At 37.0% G+C, this 26062-nt stretch overlaps 1 protein-coding gene across 2 annotated transcripts in view; it reads right to left on the bottom strand.

Annotated features, from left to right (window-relative positions):
* Positions 1–24327, bottom strand: part of KLHDC10 (kelch domain containing 10) — a gene marked incomplete at its 5' end in the record, with an annotated part of 48005 nt that extends 23678 nt beyond the window's left edge. The window contains one exon of one of the 2 annotated variants that reach the window (XM_081102431.1): positions 24080–24327. In XM_081102431.1, the coding sequence (XP_080958557.1) occupies positions 24080–24251 (172 nt within the window). The remainder of the gene's footprint in view (positions 1–24079) is intronic. The other variant, XM_081102432.1, reaches the window with a different exon arrangement.
* Between the last annotated feature and the right edge of the window lie 1735 nt (positions 24328–26062).

The raw sequence follows: 26062 nt of genomic DNA, 5'->3' as shown, positions 1-26062 counted from the left end.
AAAGTTTACAAAGAGCTTTCACACATTACCTCATTTGATCCTCACAACAATCATGTACAGATTCAATGGTCATTTCATTAAGTACCTGCTATGCCTTGAGTCCTAGGCGAGGCTCTAGCATAGGGAAAGAAAGCTATGACTCCTACCCTCAAGAGCGCATGGCCTTGTGAGGAAGGCAGATGTCTAAACAAATAATTTCATTACAGTGAAGTAACTGCCAGAACTGGAGCTACAGAAACTCTTGGAGGAAGATATTATCTTATTTTACAAGTAAGGAAGCTAAAGGGAAATAAGTGGCAATGCTAGAGTCAGGATTCAAACCCAGGTCATCTGACTCAAATATCTGCCTTCTCTCCACTACACCACACTTAACCTGTCTCAAATTTCTTAAAAAGCATATAGTTTTTGGTTTGGGCAATTGGAATATATTTAAATGCTCATCAGCAAGGTCTGCTTTGTTTACTGCAGTACTTGTACATTGAGATACACAAATTCTGTGTAATTAAAAAATGGCATTACCTGCACTTGTGTACTTATTGTGAAAACGACAGGCTTGTGGGCAAGAAGAAATTTATTTTGCAAAAAGGGTTATCTTTTAATCCTCTGTCTTTTAAATCAGTTGTTCTCAAATGTTGGTCTACAGAGCACTGATTGACTAAGGTGAAGATTCAACCGTCCAACACAAAATGAGAAAAATATGGATAAGGCAGTGAGTTTTTTTAAAAGCTAAAATGTTCCATTTAAAAACCTGTCCATTTTTCAGAGATTAGAAACATTTTGTTATTAAGCATTCTTTATTTTATGAGATGGAGGTTGTAGAAAATGGTAGTTAGTTTTGTTTTTTTTAATATCCTTTCTTGGAAAAATAGAAAATTTGCAAGCCTTGTGTATCCCCCAAATACATATACTTCTAAATTTACAGGTTTATGACATTCAAAAGCCTGTAAAACCACAGGTTTAAATCAATACAATATTTGTTGATTCCTCATAAATCCAACATTGTAAACCACAGACTGTCAAAGGATACGTAAGATGTGTAAGAAACTTCCCTTGACCTCAAGAAGCTTATATTCTAATTTGGGAGACAAGACAGACACATAAAACAATTATATAGCAATACAAGACAGAATATAACAAGTGATTAGCTTAAAACTTGACATTTTTATGTACCAAAAGCATTAAAATGTACATACCCTTTTACCCAGCTATTCCACTTCTAGGAATTTATTCCTAAAGAAACAATCATAGATGCATGGAAAAATGTAGGGACAAAGATAGTCACTATAATATTATTTATGATGGTAAAAAGTTATAAATACTTTCAATGTCCAATGATAGGGAGGTGGTTAAGTATGCCAAATAAACATACTTAAATATGTTCATATTCTATGTAACACTAAAAAGTATATACAAGAATATTTACTAACATACAAAAACATTCACAATATACTGCAAGTGAAAAATGCAAAGTACAGAATAGTACTCGATTATGACACCATATTAATAATGAAAAAATTATTTGTATATATTCATAAAAAATATAGGAAGCATATACACCAAATTTCAATTGTGGTTATCTTTGGGTGGTTATTATGAGTGCTTTTTGTTTTTTTCTCCTTAGTGCTGGTCTTTATTTTCCAAGTTTTCTCATTGAGTAGGCATTACTTTTGGACTGGAAGAAAAACAATACCATATTACTTTAATTTTGTTTTAAAGCTATGGTTTAAAAAAATACTATAAAGAAATATACTGAAGTGTTTACAGTGGTTGTGACTGGGATTGAGGGTAATCACTTCTTTTATAATATCCAAAAAGTCTATGACATATTATTTTATACTGGAAAAATATTTTTTAAAATTTAGAATAACAGTGAGGGAATAACAATGAAAATTATTGAACCAAAGTTATAATAAAAATCCTTTTATGATGTTTTCTCAGAGCTCTGTCAAACATTTTTGGCCTGTTTTTCCCTTAATAACCAACGTAAGTCTACAGGCATAGACTAATGTTGCCTCTATAGAGGTTATTCAAACAATGTAGACACTGACTTCAGAACCCATGTTTTCTTCCTTCTCCCAAAGAGCAGAAAACAAGAAAAACCAGCAACATCACAAATATATGCCTTCCCAATTTCACGTAAATATATTCCTGGTCTGAAGTTTTATTTACTGAAGCTTTCATTGTTATGTATTTAAACCGCCAATCTTCATTTATGATTGCATCTACTCTTCAAAACAAAAACCATAATTTATTCAATCATTTTATAAATATTTCATTTTTTGCTAGATTTAAAAATTTTTCTCTTTATTAGATTTCACTAAAAATGATATAATCATTGACTGAATCAAGATGGTAGGCTAAGAACACTGCAAGCAAACTTCCTTTCCCCATTAACCCCACAAATAACAAAAATGCCATTTTTTAAAAAGTCAATCATCAAAAGAAACCAAGAAATGTCCTTAGTGAGCTAAAACTATGAGGAATCACTGAAAGATGAAAAGCTGATAGAATCAGTTTAAAGGAGGAAACCACAATCGTATATGCAAGTGGTTGGAGTCCTCAGTATAAACTAAGCCCAGAGGTGGAAGGCAGCAGGAAGAACGAAAACAATTTACAGGATTTACAGCATGACTGGCTGGAGGGTAGCACTGAAGTCACAAAGCAGGCCAACCTCTCCCACCTGTTTTACCTCTTTGGGTCAAGCATTATAGAATAGAGGTGTAAAGGTGTCACCCTGCCAGGAAAAACAGTGAGTATAAACACTTGGATGAGAGAGACTGGACAGAGCCCTGGGTGGACATTAAGCCGGAGGCAGAAGTAGAGACACATTAAAGAAGACTGGTAATTGGTACACTCCATCTCACTGCATATTTCATCACTACCCACAATCAATGGATATCGGCTGCAACACACACTATCATATTCATAGGAGGCTAACCAGGATGCTCAAACAAAGATGAATGAGCACAAAACCAAGACTCGAACATGAAAAAGGCATTCATGTCACAAATAGAACTCACACTTAAGAAAGAGACAATACATTAAATAGAATAAGACCTTAGATTAAGTACAATTAATATCTTCAGAGATAGGCAAGATAACATTTATTTAAAATAAAATCAATTGGTCCTGGCTGGCATGGCTCGGTTGGTTGGGTGTTGTCACGTGCACCAGAAGGTTGCTGGTTCGATTCTGGGTCAGGACACATGCCCCGGTTTGCAGGCTAGATCCCAGGTAGGGAGCATGGAGGAGACAGCTGATCGATGTTGTGCTCTCACATCAATGTTTTTCACTTCTTCCTTCTTCTCTCTCTAAAAAGCAATAAACTATTCTTTAAAATAAATAAATGAATGAAATCAACTGGAACTCTTTGAAGTTAAGTTTTTATCACTGAACTAAAAAACTTAAATAAGAACTGAAAAAGAAGAACAAATTAAATTAGTAATCTGAAGCCAAGAAATTCACCAGAATACAGTATAGAAAGAAAAAGAAGTGAAAATCATTTTTAAATTTAATATGTAAAAGAGAACTGAGTAAGCTCTATCAATTGTTCAACTGCCTTTCTTGCAGAAATGCTAATCCTAAACTTCATATGGAAATGTAAGGAACCCAGAAAACCAAAACAATCTTGAAAAATAACTGAACTGGAAGACTCACACTTCCTGACTTCAAAACTTACTATAAAAATACATTATACAAAACAATGTAGTACTTTCATAAGAACGGACATATATTAATGGATTAGAATTGAGAGTCCACAAATAAACCCTTGTGTCTATGGTCAATTGACTTATGACAAGGGTGACAAGACTATCCAATGGGAAAAGAATAGTCTTTCAGCACGGTCCTGGGACAACTGGATATACTTTTAAACCTAGAATTATATATCTACTCAAACTCTCACTCAAGTGTGAGAGTACAATTAAGACATTTTTGAATCTACAAGGACGCAAAAATTTTGCTTCCCTCAGATTTCTGGTGAGAGAAATGCTCAAAGATACATATCTGGAATAAAAAAAAAATCCAAAATAATAATCAAGGTACAAGAAGAGTAAAGCAAAGAAACCAGCAAAGCCTTTAAGTGTTGATTTGAAATAAAAAACAAAACACAACAGCTTACTAATATTCAAAACTACACTATATGATATTGACAGGAGTAATTTTGAGGGTAAGAAGAGGGGTTGGGAGAAAGGAAAGCAGGTGAATTATAAAGTCCTTGTCTTATTCAGAAGAAAGAAATAGAAACTGATTAACATAAATATCAATAGAAAACATAAATTTAAATATTAAGTAAAAAAGATTAAGAATATTAGATGGCTTCACTTCAAACATTTAAGAAGATATAATGCCTACTCTACACAAACACTTTGGAGAACACAGAAACTCATTTGTGAAACTAGAAGAACCCTGATATCAAAATCCGATACAGACATAAAAATAATTGCAGGTCAACATCCTTATAGACACAGGCACAAAAATTCTAAACAAAATACTACCAAATCAAATCAAAGTTACGTAAAAAGGAGAATACATCATGGCTAAGTGAAATTTATTCTAAGAATGTAAGGCTGACTTAACATTCAAAAATCAGTATAATTCACCTCACTGGCAGAATAAGGAAAAGAAACATATGATCCTCTCGATAAATATAGAAAAAACATTTTATAAAATTCAATGCCAAGTAATTGTGGAAAAAAGAAACTTATGCTCACACAAAAACTTGTGCACAAATGTTCATAGAAGGTTCATTCATAATAGCCAAAATCTGGAAACAACTTTCCAATGGATGCAAACTGCGATACATCTATACTATGGCATTACTACCAAGTATCAATGTACTACTGATACATGCAACAACTTGGATGGCTCTCAAGGGAATAAAAATAGCCAATTTCAAATGTTATATATTTTATGATTTCATGTGTATAACATTCTTGAGATGATAAAATTATAGAAATGGAGAACAGATTAGTAGTTGCCAGGGGTTGGCTATAAAAGGGTAACATGAGGGTGCCTTGTGATGGATTTGTTCTATATCTTAACTAGGTGGTCACACAAATCTACACCTATGATAAAACTGTTTAGAACTCAATACATACACAATACACACACACACACACACACACATGCGCACTTGTAAAACGAATGAAATCTGTGTAAAGTCAGTGGATGGTATATCAAAGTTGATTTACTGGCCCTGGCCAGGTGGCTCAGTTGATTGGAGCGTCGACACCAAAAAGGCTGTGGGTTTGATTCCTAGTCCGGGGATATGCCTAGATTGAGATGAGTATGGGAGGCAACCGATTGATGTTTCTCTCACATCGATGTATGTCTCTCTTTCCTCCCACCCCTTCCTCTCTCTCTAAAAATCAATAAAAACATATCCTCGGGTAAGGATTAAAAACATTTTTTAAGTTGATTTGCTGGTTATGTTCATTGTACAATAGTAACAAGATGTTATCATTTGAGGAAACTGGATGAAGAATATATAGATCTCTCTATTATTTCTTTTTTTTTAATATATATATTTTATTGATTTTTTACAGAGAGGAAGGGAGAGAGATAGAGAGTTAGAAACATCGATGAGAGAGAAACATCGATCAGCTGCCTCCTGCACATCTCCTACTGGGGATATGCCCGCAACCCAGGTACATGCCCTTGACCGGAATCGAACCTGGGACCTTCCAGTCCGCAGGCCGACGCTCTATCCACTGAGCCAAACCGGTTTCGGCTATTATTTCTTAAATTGCATGTGAAACTACAATATCTCAAAGTAAAAACTATAAAAAATTAAATAAACAAAAATAAAAAAATTGATGCTGATATTGGGCAGACTGCATTCAAAATGATATGCCTGAAACAACAAATATTTTAATAATGAGAACTATTGATAGAGAACACACTCTAAGAATTCTGACTTAGGTGGCTAGAGCTGTGATATGGTCCTACCACTTTATACAATTCAGTATCTATAAAGAATTTCAAGAGAAGCAAACTAATACTGGATTTAGAATCACTGCACAATTGTGCGGATTGCTTACTGCACAAGAGCTCCACGCCAAGAGGCTAAGTGGGGGTGATGACTAAAGTCCAGTCCGTACTCTACTCCCCAATGCACCCACAGCATTTATGTCTACCTGAAAAAGGCATTTTTTAAAATGTTGCACAATGGTACACTTTGGGCTAACAGTGACCCACTTGTTAAGTAAATAACTTTCTTTTAAACATAAGAGAAATAATGTTTATTGGGTGTCTATTCCTAGCACTTGTATATACTCATTTTTAAATTTCTGCCTTTCAAAACAAGGAAATCTGAGCCCATATCTTAGTTCTGTTGTGCTGCTTGGGTATAGTTTATTCCTTAGGAGGCCTCAGTTCTTTCTCAAATCTTTTTGAAACGAAGTGTATAAATCATTACAAACTAAAATATGAGTTACAGTACTGTATTGTTCTGTTATGGTTTAATTAGTCATGGCATTGTGTGTGTGTGTGTGTGTGTGTGTGTGTGTAAAAACAACTGCATTCCTTAGTAATACTCTTCCAAGAACTTACTTAATCCTCACCACAACTCTGAGATACATACTATAATGATTCACAATTTACAGATCTAGAAACTAAGATACAGAGAGGTTAAATAATTTGCCCAAGGTCTCTTAACTAAGTGAAAGATCTGGGATTTAAACCCATGAAGTTTGGATCCAAATCACTCTTAACCACTCTACAATAATGCACAATTCAAGTTGGCACCTGAAAAACTGTCTAATAGAGGCATCTGATAAGATACTTGTTGAATAAATAAATATAAAAGTAATGATTCTCAACCAAAGATATAACCCTCCCAACCCCACAATGAAGTTGCTCTCATCTCCCAAGATTCTGTCTAGTCTTATCCCCCAATATACCATCATATTGCCACTTTATTAAGAATAAAAATTATAGTTATAAGTCATTGTAACTAATGAAATAACTAATATTTCCCATCCTTTAAGTTTTTAGGAGTCAAAAAATGGTTAAGAACAACTGTGCTGGCAATGTAAACACGCACTCTGATTCTTTTAAGGGCCTTCAAGCTAGGGTGTGAGAAGCTGTTGACTGCTTACTGGCTTCTACGGTACTTCCCTAATGCACACACACAGGAAATGTATCTTTAGGGAGTTACATTAACCAAAGATCTTATTTGCATAGTAGAGGCCCAATCCATGCACCTGTGGGATCCCTCTGCCTGGCCTGCGCCCTCTTGCAATCTGGGACCCCTTGGGGGATGTCGGAGAGCCAGTTTCGGCCCAATCCCGCAGGCCAGGCTGAGGGACCCCACTGGTGCACAAATTCGTACACCGGGCCTCTAGTGAATACAAAAATAAGTGGAACAACAAATCGATCTCTCTCTCTCTCTCTTCCTCTTTTTCTCTCCCTCTAAAAAGTCAGTAAATAAAAAATTAAAATAAAATAGCATCATCACGTTCTTTTCTTTTTGTTTTCATTCACTGATTTTTTCTTTGAGAGAGAGAGATAAATATCACCTTGTTGTTCCCCTTATTTATGCATTCACTGGTTAATTCTTACAGGTGCCCTGATTGGGAATCAAACCCACAACCTTGGCATATTAGAATGATGCTCTAACCAACAGAGCTACCTGGCCAGGGTCTCATCACATTCTTAACGTTTGTGATGACTGCCAAGACTGAAATAAATTTTTAAATAAAGCCCCACCCTTTGGATCAGTTGTATCTTTTGAAAGACTAACTATAAATATACCATAAATTATATGTATACCAGATAGTCTCTAAAGCTCTAAAAATAATACAATTCTCAATGAAATCAGAAATTTTCCAAGCCCTAGTTGGTTTAGCTCAGTGGATAGAGCGTCGGCCTGTGGACTGAAGGGTCCCGGGTTGCGGGCTCAATCCCTGGTGCAGGAGGCAGCCGATCAATGATTTTCTCTCATCATTGGTGTTTCTATCTCTCTCTCCCTCTCCCTTCCTCTCTGAAATCAATAAAGAAATATATTTAAACCAAGAGTAGGTCAAAACTTTGGAAAACATTTAGAGCAAAACCATCTTCTCTTAAAAAAAGAAAGAAATGTTCCAAGAATGTAAGAACTCACCTAGTGCAATGGTTCCAGAGATGCTAGACTAGCCGGCTCATTGCAAGCTTATTAAAAATAGTAATAATTAGCCCCGGACAGTGTTTCTCAGTGGTTAAAGCATAGGCCCTAGCTTTAAAAGGGTTGAAGGTCCAATTTCCAGTCAAGGGCATGTACCTAGGTTTCAGGTTCCATCCGTGGCCCCAGTCGGGATGAGTGCAGGAGGCGACCAATCAATGTGTCTCTCTCACATTGATGTTTCTCTCTCTGTGTCTCTCCTCCCTTCCACTCTCTCTAAAAATTAATGACAAAATATCCTCAGGTGAGGATTAACAAAACAAATAAACAAAAAAATATCAATGGAAAAAGTATCCTTGGGCAAGTAGTAACAAAATAATAATAATAACAATAATAAAAACAAAAAGCAGATTTCCAAGTCCAACCCAAGTAGGTCTAGAATATTAACTTTGGTGGGGAATCAGGTTCCACTGAGACTAGTAAAATTCATTGGCTCTCTCTCCAGAAAAATGCATATATACTCACAATTTTACATATGATAAACCAGTCCCAAACTCATGAATTGCTGGACCCAGGTTAAAAAAAAAAAAAAAAGAATTTAGACCCAGAATTTTATGGTTATTTTCAAAAGGGTAGTTAAATGGAAGAGGAATAAATTTATTCCATATTCTACCAGATGACAAAGCTGGGAGAAACTCGTAAAAGCTGCAGTTGAATTTATGGAAACTCTTTGTAATAATTAAAGTCAATAAATAATCTGACAGTTCTCTTAAAGCAATAAGCAGGTTGAAATAAGTAGACCTCTTTAAAATGAAGGTTTAGCCCCTAGCCGGGTAGCTCAGTTGGTTAGAGCACCGTCCTGATATACCAAGGTTGTAGGTTCCATCCCAGGTCAGGACACATACAAAAATCAAACAATAAATGCATAAATAAGTAGAACAACAAATTGCTGTTTCTCCTTCCCCTCTTCTCTCTCTCTAAAATAAATTTAAAAATAAAATAAAAGTTTAAAAACAAAAAGATTAGAGCTATTATAGAAAGAACTCCCCACACTGGATAGAAGTAGGGCAAGATGACTTCTGAGATATTTCAATTTTAACATGTTATAATCCTAAGGAGTTTTAGAAGAAGAAGAAAAAAAGGAAAAATATAAAAATTTAATTTTAAACCTTTTTTACTGCTTAAAGGTTGTTTTGTGTTGAAGATTTTTTAAAAAGACTGCCTGCATTTGTATTCTGTGTGTAGCTGTGTCAATGTGCCTGTCTTGAAACGTAAACTATTGCCAAAAGATGTTTTTAATTTAATATCACCTCCTTACTTTTTATCCCCAGCAAAACTTTATTCTTTAAAAGAATAAGTATAGAAATCATCCTACAACCCTACAAAATAACCCAATCAGTTTCCTTACTATCAACTAAAATTTGTATCCCAATTATACTGAAATAAAACTTATAGAATAACCCACTCAAGAATCAGAGTACAGCCCTGACTGGTTTGGCTCAGTGGATAGAGCATTAGCCTGCGGACTGAAGAGTGGTCCCGGGTTCGATTCCAGTCAAGGGCATGTACCTTGGTTGCGGGCACATCCCCAGTGGGGGATATGCAGGAGGCAGCTGATCAATGTTACTCTCTCAACGATGTTTTTAACTCTCTATCCCTCTCCCTTCCTCTCTCTAAAAAAATCAATAAAATGTTTGGGGGAGGGGGGGAGAATCAGAGTACATTGTTTGGTCTTTTCTTGCTTCTTGGATTTCTTGCACTCTAACTTTAGTATTCAGAGAATAACCTCTCTTCAAAAACATCCCTGAGGGAGAGAGAAAGAGAGAGGAAAGACTATGTATTAAGTAAATGTAGATGTAGGAGACTAAATATGAAAAAAAGATTTTTAATCAATACATTTTAACAATGCCTGATGAACTAAAATTTTGCAACCTCCCTCCTTTAAGGAGCACCAAAGATGGGTAGCTCTATAGACACAGAGCCTTCCCTATTTCTGTAAGTAAAACTAAAGAACTAAGCAGAAGGAAATCCTCAAATTCTAATGTTAAATAATTATACTGAGAAATGTCATTTATTACTTTTACTACTCATTCTGTTCCTTAATTAAAACTAGAAAAGTAATCAGCTTTGAAAGTGAAAACACAACTGTTCTTTATGAATTCACTTCCCCTTATCTCAAGTCACCACTTTCTGTTGGCAAAGGCAATATCTTTCAAGGCAATACCCAGACTTAACTAAAGGTAATAAAAGCTTGTGTTAGACTAATTCTAGCAAAAGGCAACAAGGCATTCACTAAACAACAATTTTTTAAACAGTTTTTTGTAATTGATTTCAGAGAGGAAGGGAGAAAGAGAGAGACAGAAACATCTGTGATGAGAGAGAATCATGGAGCACTGCCTCTTGCACGCCCCACACTAGGGATCAAGCCCACAACCCGGGCATTTGCCCTGACTAGGAATCGAATCCAGACCTCCTGGTTCATGGGTCAACATTTTAACCACTGAAACACACTGGCCAGGCTCAACTTTGAATGCATGATATTTTAAAAACTGTTTTAAAAACTCTAATATTTAAAAACAAGCTACTCTAAAAAATTGATAATAATTCTGTTAATGTAACAAGCAGAGAGCCAATAAAAATATCTTAAATGCAAAACTAAAAAATATCAGATACGAATACTGCCAAAGTAAACATGATGTCTAGTAAGACATCTGTAGGAAGCATTATATTTGGAAAGAACAGCTATTCAAAGGATAACATTTGTCAAAGGATAACATTTCACATCTATAGACGGAGAGATAAGTTTCAAACTTCAAATCACAATTGATCAGAAAAATTGATGTAGTTTTAAGAAGTTATTTCTCTTCCTGAAAGGTTTTCTCAATATTTTGTTTTATATATGCATGTGTATTTAAAGCTAAATATATTACCTCTTTCTAAAGTACCAAGTTTAGCCCTGACCGGTTTGGCTCAGTGGCTAGAGCGTCAGCCTGCGGACTCAAGGGTCCCAGGTTCAATTCCGGTCAAGAGCATGTACCTTGGTTGCGGGCACATCCCCAGTGGGGGGTGTGCAGGAGGCAGCTGATCGATGTTTCTCTCTCATTGATGTTTCTAACTCTCTGTCCCTCTCCCTTCTTCTCTGTAAAAAAATCAATAAAATATATTTAAAAAAAAATAATAAAGTACCAAGTTTAGAGTGCACTTTAGAAATTTCATATTCCTCCATCAGGTTTGAGGGGTTTTGCATGTTTTAAGGAATGTGTTTTATGTGACACCAAGATGTTTGTAGTTAGCGTTTGATCAATAACACATCTGATTTAAATTAACTGAGTTGACAGTTTGTTGAAACCATATGGCAGGAGCTACTATGGGTAAAAAGGGAAACAACTCAAAAAAAGTGCCATTCAACTCCAAAGATTCTTATTTCGCTTTTTGTGCTAGTTATACTTCTAATTTTACTATCTAGTCTTATAGACAATTCAATTATCGTATCTTACATAAAGCTTGGAGCAAATTCACTAACAGTGTAGCAAATATAAAAGGGAAGTGCATGAGATCAGGCTGGACTCTAAATGCAACAGGAAGCCACTTCTGAGCTGGGGAGCAATAATCCTAGCTGTGCTTTCGAAGATAATTCTTTTTCAGCACAGAGGAAAAGGAAGACTGGGAATAGGAAATGAACACTGGGAATGACAGAAACATTATGCGTCTATTCCAGGTTAAGGCAGTGGAGGCCTGAATTACAGTACTATCAGAAAGAACTGGGAAAGACAGGCAACAAGGAAGAGCACAACACAATGGTGAGGCTCATGGGCCTTAGAACTACACTGATCATGTTCAGATCCTGGCTCTGTCCCTTGCTAGCTGTATGGCCCTCAGCCTCAGCTTCCTTCTCTATAAAAAAGAGACAATAACAGTCAGTTATGAGTAAAGGTTTATAGCTAGTGATATTATTATGGGAATAAAACATAAGTACTTAATGATTAGCTGGATGGGAAAAGTTGAGTAAAAGGAATAAATATATATGTGAGTTTTTAAGTTCTATAACTTGAAGAAAACTTTAAAAACACAAATATGAAAGAGTAAGTTGGCAATATTTATCACTATGTATTGCAGCAATGTTTTTATATGGAAGACCAGAAACAATCTAAATAACTATCATTTGTGTGGCTGGTAAATTATTGTACATCCATACAATGCAATACTGTTAGCCATGAAGAAAAATCAGATCAATCTAATGTGCTAATAGAGATCAATCCCCAAATTATATTTTTAGTTAAAAAAAAGACAGGTTCAGAAAAAATACCTTATGTTGTACTCTAATTTGTTTAAAATTAAAGATATCATATACCTATATGCATATATGTGCACATTCTATTTCTGAAAAGATACGTCAGAAACTCTAATAGATGATACCTCTGGAGTGAGACTACAGAACTAGGGACCTAGGGTATAAAGGACATTTTTGTCTTCCCAGTATATTTTTTTAATGAAAATATGTTTTTATTGACTGTAAGGGAGAGGGAGAGAGAGAGAGAAACATCAATGAGAGAGAAACATCAAATGGCTGCCTCTTGCAGGCCCCCTACTAGGGATTGAGCCCACAATCCGGGCATGTGCCCTGACCAGGAATCCAACCTGCAACTTTAGGTAGACAGGATAATGCCCAACCAACTGAGCCACACCAGCCAGGTCAAGCTGTTTTGTGTGTTGTTGTTTTTTTATCTCTCCCAACCTATCTTATTCAAAGAATTTAAGGCAACTATTTGTTGCAAATATTTCTATATAACGGACATTAAAATGAAAGAAATAAATTATAAGGTTGGAGAGGTAAAAAGTGGTAAACAGGAGATACAGGGTAAGGAGGAAAAATTGACAAGATTTTGGGACCAATTAGATAAGGGATAAGCAAAAAGAAGAAATATGACCACATTTTCAAGTTTCAGGCTTGAGTCACTAAATTGATGAGATAGACATTAAATCAGTCGAGATAAGAAGCACAGAAGAACAGATATGGCAAAAAAGAGGATAAATTTGTTTTTGGACATGTTGAATTTAAGGTACTCATCAGTCACTTGGGTGGCAATGTCTAGTAGCCATGGGCAAACAGGCCAGGAAAAGAGGTCTGGGTTGGAGACAGATTTGGCCATGGCCAGGATATTATGATGTCAGCGATGGAAAATAGAGTAAGAAAAACAAACAAACAGATATATTCTCAGATACCAATATTCAGGGCAGATAAAGGAGAGCTAATGACAAGTTCAAGAAATAAAAGGATAACTAAGAGCTCTTTTAAAACAGAGACTTTGTCTAATCATTTTGTATTGCCAGGCTCTACTAAGGAGGTAGTCAAAACAAAATCTAGACAGGTTGGATAGGATGAAGACTAAGCGGTCTCTAAAGGATTCAGTAATTAGGAAGTTATTACCTTAGCAAGAGCACTTGAGTAGAACGATGGAGGCAGAAGTGAGACTACAATAGATTGAAGAGAAAAAAGAAGAAAAAATTAAAATAAACAACAGACTATTTCTTTCTGAAAGCTTGGCTGTGAAGGCAAGAAGTAAAATAAGACATTGTCTCGGGAAAAAAACCTTACTCATGTGATAAGTTGAGAAGAAACAGATTCTACCTGATAAAATAACAGAAAATATAAACACGTGTTTATGAGTAAAGCATGTAAATATAGAAGTTTTAAGAGAATCCCGCTGCTACTAGTTATATATAATTTTTACATAGTATTAAACAAAACATTCACTGATAAAGAACTAAAAAGAAAACAATATCAAAATGTTGATATAGTTGTCTTTACGTGGAATTACTACAGATGATTTTCCCTTGTTTCAAGTTTTCAACATTTTACAAATTTTAATGAGCTTATATTCCTTTTATAGAGGTGGTTATAGGGGTTGGAAGACAACGAGCTTTACCAAAATTAATGATGTTTCAAGGGCAGAAAAGATTTAAGATAATTTAACTCAAGGAAGACAGACAATAGTAAGAGATAAAATATAAGCAGGCAGAAAGCAGAAAAGAAATAGAAGGGAAAAATAAAACCAACACAGAAGTGAAATCTCATTGCAGGTAATACAAAGGAGGACAAACACTGCTCAAAACATAGTAAGGGATATGGACGACAGGACTAAGAAAGGCAAACAAGATATAAATGAACTCTGAAAACCATAAAACATTATTGAAAGAATGAAAGAAGACCTAAATAAATGGGAAAACTTCCCATGTTCAGGTATTGGAAGACATAACATTATTATTATACTCCTGAAAATGATGTGCATATTTAACACAATCCCTATAAGACTCCTAGCTGAGTTCTTCAAATTGGCAACCTGATTCACAAATTTAAATGGAATTGCAAGGGACCCAGGATAGCCAAAAAACCCTGAAAAAGAATAAAGTAGGAAGACTCACACTTTCTGACTTCAAAATTTTCTACAAAGCAATGGTAATTGAGGCAGTATAGTATTGGCACATGGATAAACATATAGAGCAATGGAATAAAATTGAGAGTCCAGAAATAAACTACTATATGTTTATGGTCAACTAATTTTTTATAAGATTGCCAATGGGAAAAGAATAGTATTTTCAACAAACAGGGCTGGGACAATAAGACAGCAGGTTGAGATAACCCTTACTTCACAAAAGCATGAAAACTAACTCAAAATGAATCAAAGATATAAATGTAAGAGCAAACTATAAAACTATAAAAAAAACCCACAGGTAGGTCTTCATGATCTTAGATTTGGCAAAGGATTCTTAGATCAGACACCAAAAGCAAGAACCACAACCACAAAAGTAGATAAACTGGACTCCATCAAAATTTAAAACTTTTGTCCTTCAAAGGACACAATTAAGAACATGGAAAGACATGGGAAAAATATTTACAAATCATGTATCTGATAAGGGACTTATCTCTTGAATATATAAAAAGCCCTTACAGTTCAATAATAAAAAGACAAGTAATCCAATTAAAAATTAGCAAAGGATCTAACCGACATTTCTCCAAAGAAGACATACAACTAGTCAACAAGCACGTGAAAAGATGCTCAATGTCAATTACATCTCAAAAAATCTGGAAAAGCCCAGCCGGATGTGGTTTAGTGGTTGAACATCGACCTATGAACCAGGTGGTCACCAGTTAAATTCCCAGTCAGGGCACATGCCTGGGTTGCAGACTCGATCCCTAATAGGGGGCGAGCATGAGGCAGCTGGTCATTGATTCTCTCTCATCACTAATGTTTTTATCTCTCTCTCCCTCTCCCTTCCTCTCTGAAATCAATTATATATATATATATATATATATATATATATATATATATATATATATGGAGAGAGAGAGAGAGAGAGAGAGAGAGAGAGAGAGAGAGAGAATATATCTGGAAAAGAAAGAAGAAAGAAAAAAGATGTTCAACATTATCAGTCATCACATAAATGCAAATAAAAAAACTACAATAAGATGCCACTTCATATCCACTAGGATGGTTGAAAAAGTCAGGTAACAGCAAGTATTGACAAGGATGTGGAGAAATTGGAATCCTCATAACACTGCTGGTAGGAATATAAAATTCCAGCTGTTTTGGAAAACAGATTGGCAGTTCCTCAAATGGTTAAACATTGCATAGAATTACCATATGACTAAACAATTCTACTCCTAGATATATACCTGAGAAATAAAAACATATGTCCACACAGAAATCTGTACACAAATGTTAATAGCACCATAATTCATAATAGCCCAAAAGTGGAAACAATGTAAATGTCCATCAATGGATAAATGGATAAATAAAATATGGCATATCCATACAATGGAATATTATTTAGCCAAGAAAAGGAATGAAATACTGATACTTGTGATGAACTTTGAAAACATTATACAAAGTGAAAGAATGCAGTCACAAAGGATCATATAATATATGACTCCATTCATATGATAAATAGGGAAATCTATAGAGACAAAAAATAGATTACTAGTTGCTTAAGGCTGGGGAGGGAGGGAGGTAGAAGGTGGGCAGGAGGATAAGGAAGTGACAGCTAAAAGATATGGGGGTTCTTTTTGGAGTGATGAAAAATGTTTTAAAATTGCACATATCTACCCTAGCTGGTATTGCTCAGTGGATAGAGCATTGGCCTGCAGACTGAAGGGTCCCGGGTTCGATTCCGGTCAAGGGCATATGCCTGGGTTGCTGGCTCAATCCCCAGTCGGGGGGGCCTTCAGGAGGCAGCCAATCAATGATTCTCTCTCATCACTGATGTTTCTATCTTTCTTTCCCTCTCCCTTTCTCTCTGAAATAAAAATAATATTTAAAAAATAAATAAAATAAAATTGCAGATATCTAAATTGTACACTTAAATGGTAAGTTGCATGGTATGTGAATTATATCTCAATAAATCTATTAAAATATAAATGGAAATGTTCAGAAAAAGTTTAAAAGGATTAACTACTCTTGTGCTATAGAAAACAAATCAAAAATGGAATTGCAAACCATTTATAAAATAACTACAACTATAACCCACAGGACACAACTACAGCACCATACAAAAGAAATCATAATTTAAATACCTGGAAAGAATGAAAAGAACATTAAGCATCCAACATAAGAAGAGAGAAAAACAATCACAAAACAAAAACTAAAGGAAGGATTTAAAACAATGAAAGAAAAAATTAATAAATAAAAAAAGAGAACTAAAATTTAAAAATCCAAGAGCTGGCTCTAAACAAGAAAAAGGGGCAAGGCCTCACATGTACAAAATAAGAAGTGATAGTGAGTAAAGTGATAATGTAATCAAAGACACAAGAATTTTTTTTAACTCATAAAAGGATATCTTGCTCAACTTCACACAAATAATTTTGAAAACTTGGATGAAATAGATTCTTTTCTAGGATACTAGTAATATAAATTATCAAAGCTTCCCCCAAAAGATATAAACCTTAAGCAATTAAAGTATCATAGAAGTAGAGATCTTGCCAAAGAGCTACTATCTCCACAAAATACTCAAGGTCAAATAATTTCATGGGCAATTCAACCAAATCTTTAACTTTAATACCATTTAACCAGAGAGTGAAAGAAAAGGGTAAAAAAAAGCATAGAAAAAGAAAGAAAAGTTTGAAGTTATTTTTATGCAAGTAGCATAATTCAACAAAGAAAAAACACAGAAAACTACAAGCAATTTAGCTTATGAGGAGAAATGCAAAATTTCTGAATAAAGTTTAGCAAACAGAACCAAGCAATATATTTAAAACTAGAGGCCCAGTGCATGGATTCGTGCACCAGTGGGGTCCCTCAGCCTGGCCTGAGCCCTCTCGCAATCTGGGACCCCTTGGGGGATGTCAGACTGCTGGTTTTGGCCGATCCCTGCAGGCCAGGCCAAGGGGCCCCACCGGTGCACGGACTGAGCCTCTGCTATGCATGTAAGATCTTTGGTTAATCTCTTCCCACCTTCCCCACTCCCCACTTCCCTCTGAGATTCATCAGTCTGTTCCATGTTTCTATGCCTTGCATTGAGCGTCTGCCCCCTGGTGGTCAGTGCATGTCATAGCTACTGGACAAACGGTTGCTTAGGCTTTTATATATATAGAATATATAGATAATACAGAATGACAGAGTGAATGGATTAAGGAATATGAGGATGGTCCAGTAATAGTAAATCTATTAGTACAATTCACTACAATATTAGATCAAATGAGAAAAATTACCTTAGTTCTCATAGGGGCTGAAAAGGCCTTTGACAAAATTTACTTCCATATTAAAAAATCTGAATAAAATGGTAACAGCTGACTACTTTCACATGATAAATATGTATACTTTAATCTAAAGTCAGGCCAAAGCTTAATAGGAAAACACTAACAATATGCCACTGAAGTCAAGAATAAGACAAAGATCCACTACTATCTTATTGTTTAATATTTTTGGACAGTACTAGACAAATCAATTTGATAAAAGAAAGAAATAAGTTTTAAAATTGTTAAGGAGATAAAATATCTTTATTTGATAATTTTATAATTATTTAACTATAAAACCCAAGGAAAACAACTCTCTTATTTTTTCTTAAAGATTTTTTTAAAATTGATTTTTAGAAAGAGGAGAGGGAGGGGAGAAAGAAACATCTATGTGGGAGCAAAGCATCTCTTGGCCACCCCTGTATGCCCCTCCTACCAGGGATCAAGTCCTGGGCATGTGCCCTGACCCGGAATTAAATCGGCAACCTCTTGGCCCAGCTGGTGGGGTTTGCTTTTTTAATGTTGACCCAGAAACCAAGAGGTCACTTGTTTGATTCCTGGTCCGGGCACCTGCCCAGGTTGCAGGCTCAATCCCCAGTAGGGGCATGCAGGAGGCACCTGATTGATGATGTTCCTCTCTCATCGATGTTTCTATCTCTCAATCCCTCTTCCTACACTCTCTTTAAAAATCAATAAAACATATTTTTAAAAATAAATAAACTGGCAACCTCTTCATGCACAGGAGGACACCCAACCAAATGAGCTATACTGGTCAGGGCAACAACTATCTTTTTATTACTATTTACAGAAAGTATTATAATTCCAAAGGTATCTATGTACAAATTAATACTCAGAAATTAATAGCATTCCTATATTCAAACAAGATAAAAGACATAATAGAAGTAGAAACTCCATTTACAACAACAACAAAAAGAGAGAAAATACCCAGGAATAAACAAAACAAGAAATGTGAAAGGTTCATATGAAAAAAATTTAAATCTTATTGAGGGATGCAAAAGAAAACTTGAACAATAAAAAATGAATATGTACCCTGTTCTTGAACAGAAGATTGAACCGCAAGTAGATGTCAATTATATCTAAATCAATCTATAAATATAATGCAGTACCAATAAAAATACTAACAGGATAGGGTAGGGTAGCTTGATAAACTAATTTTAAGTTTTATGGAAAAATAAACAAGCAAGAATATCCCTGGGAAGTAGAATGAGAGAGGACTATAATCAAAGAATGAAGTCATTAGGTATAAATAGGTAAACTAATCAATGAAACAATAAAAGTCCAGTAGAAACCAAAATTATATGTAGGAACTAAGTACACCTATGGACAATATTTCAGTAGTGTGATAAGGGGGTAGCCACCTGGAAGAAAAGTGAAGTTGGATTCCTATACATCTCTATACTCTACACAACTTATATTTTGTATGGATAAGTGTATTTAACTTAAAAATAAAATTAGAAAAGTATCAGGAGGGAAAAACAAGAATTTTAATTTTAGTTAGAAATAATGTTGAAATAGAGAAGACCTATCTTATGACACAAAACTTAAAATCCAAAAGTGATTGATAATTACAACTATAAAAAATTTTTCATTTCTTTTAAAGTTATACACTATTAAACAAAGTCAAAAGCCAAGTGACAAACTGTGAAAAATGTCTGCAACATGTAGCAAAGACCTCAAAAACATTTCCTAAGAACAGGGTCCCCACAAACAGGATTAAACATGCCAATAGAAAAATGAACAAAAAATACATATCCAGATGAATAAAAAATATAAGCAAATGCTATAAATAAAGGAAACAAATATGGTTCTTATACCTATTGAAAAGATGAAAAAAATACCTATTACACTGGCAATTTAAAAAAGCTTGATAACCTACTCTGATACCAAGGGTATGGAAAGTCAATACTCCAACAACAATAGTGGAACATAAACTGGTACTGCCTCTGTGGAGGGCAATTTGACAAAATCTATCAAAATTTAAATAGTACAAACAACAACAAAAATAGAAAAAAAATTTAAATAGTACATATCCTTTGACCTGCAATTGAACTTCTAGGAATATATCCTAAAGACAGACTCACTCAATGTACAAAATTATATATGCACAAGAATATTCATTGTATCATCATTTGCATTAGCACAACTGTATACATTTTAAATGCCCAGCCAAACAAAGAAATGCTACCATCCTCCCTCCTCTCCACCCAACCCCACATCTCTCTGGCAAGGATGCACAAAAAAATTTATCACTGGTTGCTTCTAGGAAGGAAGCCAATTAGCTGAAATCAAAACTAGAAGGAAAACTTGCTTTTTAACACATGCTCTTTTGTATCATTTGGATTTTATATCACAAACATATATCACATTTTAAAACCTTAAGATTTCAGTATTTTTACCCAGCTTTACCAATTGTTACATTTTCCCTCCTCCTTTTTTAATCCATTTTCTAATTCCTACATTACCAATGTTTTAACTGTTTCCCCAGCTAATACTGTACATGGTATTTAATCAAACTCACAATTAATCTTAACTTGGATTCCACTATCCCCATCATTTCCTTGCTCCAGAGCTCTACCACTGCATCTCCTTTACAAAAAGCTCTGTTCCCTATTCTTTGCGTGTATGGAGATGATGAGTTAGTAAAAATCCAGGACCAAGAAGCTATGAAATTCCTTGGCCTATGGGGCAAACAGTCACTACTCTATTTTAAGAGACAGCAAAAAGAAGAGGCTGCTCAAACAAGGTTTCACAAAATATCACCTGTACTGTCACTATGGAGAGTCTAGTCCACTATTTTTATGTTTCAGAACTTGATTTTTATCCATTTGTCCAGAGTCAGTGGAGCCTATAGGGAAGGGGTGGGGAATGTCTGGCTCAAGGGCTGTAGCAGGCCCTCAAAATCATTTGGTCTGGCCCTGCCAAGGCATTAGGGGTGAGTTAATTAAGTGTTTGACCACAGGCTCATTTTTAAGTAGATAATTTTGTATGGCCTTCAAATGATGTTATAAATATCAAATGGCCCTTGGCAGAAAAAAGGTTCCCCTCCCCTGCTCTAGAGGAATGAACAAATCAATCAAATTGAATTTACAAGAAACTAATTGCTTACACATGCCAATGTGTTAATTTAGAATTTAAGAATATATATGTATGTAAGTAGTTATGTGTATACACATATATCACTTGAAGTGAGTATATATACAGGTGTGTTCCCTAAAAAGGTATACACATTTTAACAGCTGATAGCTCAATTGATGTTTCTTTGTTTTCAGATTTAATCCACTGGAATTAATAATGGTAGCCAAAGTGTGTATACATTTTTGGGGCACCGTGTGTGTGTGTAGAGTATCAATTCATGCATATCAAGGAATCACACACAAATGGAAAGTATACCCGGTAACCACATGGTCCTATGAGTGTGTATAGGGAGAAAAGAATAAATCAGAAGGTCTGAGAAGACTTCCCTGAAAAAACAGTGTGATCAAGCTGAGATCCAATGGAAGAAAAGTAAAAATAAAGAGAGAGAGAAAATGGTGAGCAAGTGGGTTCCTGAATGATGGGAGAGCGGGTGCAATGGCTCCATGGCAGAAGGGAGCATGATATATCTAAGGAGGTGGGAAAAGATTAAAGGGCAAGGCCGTATGATGTAGAATTAACTAGAGAGTTAACTACAAACTGTGTAGTGCCTTTTAGGCCATAGTAAGGATTTCTGCCTTATCCTAAAAGCAATGAAAAGCTAGCAAAGGGGTGTAAACAGAGATGGGAACAGATGTGTGCTAGCAGAAGATCAGCATGCTTACGAACTGCGGGCAAGAGTAGAATCAGAAGACTGCTTAGAAAGCTACTGCAGGAGACCTACGTGATAGATGATAGCAGCATGGACCGGAGTTAGGGCAGAAATACAACAAATAGGACTTTGTAACTGATTATACCCGAAATGCAAGGGAAAAGAAAATGTTAAAGAGGATGCCCAAATTTCAAATTTGCATCACAACATGGGTCAGGGTGCTATCACTGAAAGAGAGATGCTCCAGGAAGACCAGATGGTTCAGTTTTGTTTCACTGAGAGAGAGATGGAGGGGAGATGCACAAAACGTAAGAAAGGGATCTGGGTGCTCAGAATCTGGAAATCTTTGTAGAAAAGGATGGAAAATGGAAAATGGGGTTAGATGCAAAGGAAAGAGAACATTAGCTGCAAAAACTTAAACCTCTATTTATTTATTTTTTACCTCCAGGTTCAGCCACAAAACAGGCCCAGACATTTCTATCCCTCCTCATCACCTAAAATCTTTTCAAACATCTCAAAATAAGGGGGGAGGGTAAGCTTAAATGCAATACTTAGGAAAAGAAAGCATTGGTGTGAAAGAATTTCAAAGTATATATTGCGATATCAGATGTTCCAATTCTGAGAATAAAGAAAAGACAGAGGCTGCCTACTTGGGGAAGAAAGGATGAGAAAAAGAAAGAGGCTGATGATCCGAAGGCCTGAATTCTCACAGTTTAAACACGTTTATCTTTACCTCTGGACAAACAGCCTTTCTTGGCCTTTGGTGCTAAGGGAATACAGAAATAATAGCTCCACACTGAGGCCCCTTATCAGAAATCATGGCTTCCACTGCCACCAAGTGGTGGCAGTGAGGAAGTGCATCGACCAGGTTCTTGAAGCCCGGAAATGTCTCTATGAAGCCTAAGGTATAATTAATCTAAGATCAAAGACCTAAAGATTTCAGTAGTAAAGGGCAAGCCTGCGATAGGTTTTGGTAAGAGACTTATCTTCTAATGTGTCAACACACAAAAATGTTAGTTTCTGTTATTAACTCGGGGTGAGGAAAAAAGGACTCCTGTTTTCTTTTTCATGTTAAAGAAAAATCACATACCATTTAGTGACTGCAAAATACCCAATCTGATACTATCAACTCAAAACCAACTCCTGGTACATTACACACTTGACCATTTAATAGTACTTCAATGTTCATTTCAATGGCGCATTAGGAATGGGCTAACATGTATCTCTGCCACACATCAATAACTGTATCACAGACAGCAGCAACTGTCTCATTGCATGTGCAAAATTCCCTTTGTTATCTTCAAATGAATCAAATAACAATTTTCGACTACGTAAAAGTACAAGGCACGGTAATAAATACAATTCAAAAACCATCATGTTCTCAAAATCCATCAGCTACATATATCACTGATAAAACCAACTTCAACAGTATTCACACACAAAACACGGTGCATGATTAACACACCATCCTGAGAGTTCTCTTCGTGGTAAAAAGAAAGCTTGCCCAATTCATATTTGACCTTCTGTGTGGCATTTACTTCCCTGCCCTCCTGCTACTACGCTGATCATTTACTTATAAATGTATAGTTTCACAATGGTCTGGACATACAGATCAACTGGACTTGTCTTTGTTTTTTAAGGCATCTGAACTGGATGGAGGAGATGGAATTGTGGGCCAAAACGTGAAAAATAGACTGGGTACATTTTTCCAATTCATAACCAGCTGTTTTTTACAGAGTAGACACGGCACAATTTTGTCAGTCTGTTCTTGATCTTCGTTTTCTTCCCTTAAAAATCCAGCCACACTAGCCATTCTGCCTCTGGACATTCTAAAACATGAATAATGTAACTAATTTTCCCTGATTCTCTTGGTTCTTCTGTTTCCCACCCACCTCCCAACAACCCCTCCACTCCACGCCTACCCCCCCCCCCTTTCTTGGTTCAGAATGCCTAACTTTTTTTTTTTTCTACACACTCCAGATGGTTTTTACAAAAATTACTCTTTGGAATGCTCTTCCCTCTTCTCTCCTCAATTTAGCACCCCTTGAAAAGACAATGTCCACAGCCAGAAGCCAGTGTCTTTCTTTTACAAGATCAAACTGCGGGAAAGGACGAGACTAGGAACCGAGTGAGCGAAACATTTGGGGATGTCAGTGAGACAGCGGGCTCTCCTTTGAAAAGAAAACACAACTCTCAGCACAAAGCTTTCGAACAGAGCAAAAGTCCGTCCCCCCCCCCCCCCACCTCCCCGTGTGCTCCTGTTCCCTCCCTGACCTCAGAGACACCTTTCCTTTTCTCTAAGCCCCGGCCCCTCGGAGATGTGTGGGGCCTGCCTTTCCTCCTCTCAAGGGAAAGAAAGCCAGGGAGAAAAGCAAAGGTAGCAGCCACCTGCCCGCCGCGCCCGCGAGCTGTCAGGGCCACGGGACCCCGTCCCACGACTCACCTGGCAGGTGCGGCCGTCCGGAGAGTTGCACGAAGCGGTTGAGCTGGCCAGTCCCCCGACCCCCGCTGCCCCCACTGCCCCCGCCGGCCCCGCTACCTCCGCCGCCGCCACCATTGCTCGCGGCGCCTCCTCCCCTCCTGCGGTTCCTGTCCCAGCCCTGGGCGGCCGACATGACCCGCTAGCGATTGCCGCAGCTCGGTCCCGGCAGCCCTTGGCCCGGCAGCACTAGCCGAGCCTCCTTGCAGGGCTCCTCTAGAGACCCAGGAGACAGGGAAGGGGGAGCGCCCGGTTTCTCCAGTGACCAATGACTAGCTGACTTCGTGACAGGCAGCCAATGGCCGGCCGTCTTCTTGGCAGGTGTAGGGAGGCGGGGAGAGACGTGGTAACCATAGCTATGGTTGGAAAAAGTGGGGTCTGAGTAAGGCAGAAGCAGCCGCTCCTCGCGCGCACCCACCGCGGAAGCCAATCCGCGGCGACGCCTGCGGGGGCAGGCGGGCCAATCAAAGGCCGAGTGAGCGAGGCCACGCCTGCGGGAGAGCGGGCGCCGGCTAGTCCTGGAGGAAGATGGAGCAGCATCCAGCGGTTCTCAACCTGTGGGTCGAGACTCCTTTGGCGGTCGAACAACCTTTTCACAGGGGTCGCCTAAGACCATTCTGCATATCAGATATTTACATTACAATTCATAACAGTAGCAACATTATAGTTATGAAGCAGCAACGAAAATAATTTTATGGTTCGGTCACAACATGAGGAACTATTTAAAGGGCCAGAAGGTTGAGAACCACTGGATATGCACATATACACATAGGTGCAGACCGTACTCTTCCAGCTTTACCGACGGAGATCCCTTTCCCTGGCCTATGACACACAGAAAGGGCTCTTTTGGGGGGAAAAATCCAAGGGCGGAGGCAAAACTTAAATGTAAGGAGGGATTCCCGGGTTCCATTTCTCTTGTCTTTCAGTGGACCGACAACTCCCTCATTCACTATAAGCCACGTCCCGAAAAAACCATTTTAAACCTGCTTTGCAAACATGGAAAAATGTTCCAGCTCGCCGGTAATTATAGTAACACGAATTAAGACGCCCCTCTCGCCTCCCCAATGAGAAACCGGCTCTGGATCATTACGTTAGTAAAGATTTTTTTTTTAAAGTAACACCCAGCCGAGAATAGAGGGCCAAGAAAAAGGTAATTTCATAGCTGCCGATGGCTACGTAAACGTTTTTGTTCGATCAAACACCTTCTGCTCGTAGAAAATGTTAATCAGCTTAAAGACAGGAACAGTTAATGGAAGATCGAGATCGAAGAAAATTGTAGATGTACGGGTCAGAAATGCCTATTGTTCCAAAATTAAACAGAAAATGTGGCTTTGAACTTACCGGGCGAGGTGCAAAGTGGGAAAATACAGATTGTTCACTGATGTCTATCAACGATGAGGGAAAGGCTTATAAATTGCGCAAAGGAAACAAAACTTTTCAAGGTTTTCTCCCTGATGGTGTGTGTGTGTGTGTGTGTGTGTGTGTGTGTGTGTGTACTGCTTCATATGAGAGAACCTCATGTGATGCAGAGAAAAAAGAAAATGTGCGCCCTGACCAGTTTGGCTCAGTGGATAGAGCTTTGGCCTGCAGACTGAAAGGTCCCAGGTTCGATTCCGGTCAAGGGCATGTACCTTGGTTGCGGGAACATCCCCAGTGGGGGGGGTGGGGGGGGGGTGCAGGAGGCAGCTGATGGATGTTTCTAACTCTCTATCCCTCTCCCTTCCTCTCTGTAAAGAATCAATAAAATGTATTTTAAAAAAAAGAAAAAGAAAATGTGCTAGAGCTGAGGATGCATACATCTTGGTGCGAATTTCATGGGCCACTAATTCCACCTTCTTATTATTCTACTTCAGTCCCTGTCACCAGGTATTTTACCCATTAAGCACTATAACACACTGCTTACGAAAATATTGGAGACCTGGAAAAAAACGTTTATGGCTCTAAAAT

Source organism: Myotis nattereri (assembly GCF_964212035.1).
Source record: "Myotis nattereri genome assembly, chromosome: 11".
Taxonomy (NCBI): domain Eukaryota; kingdom Metazoa; phylum Chordata; class Mammalia; order Chiroptera; family Vespertilionidae; genus Myotis; species Myotis nattereri.
Note: the sequence above shows the minus strand (reverse complement) of the source record. Positions and strands in the feature narration are given on the sequence as shown.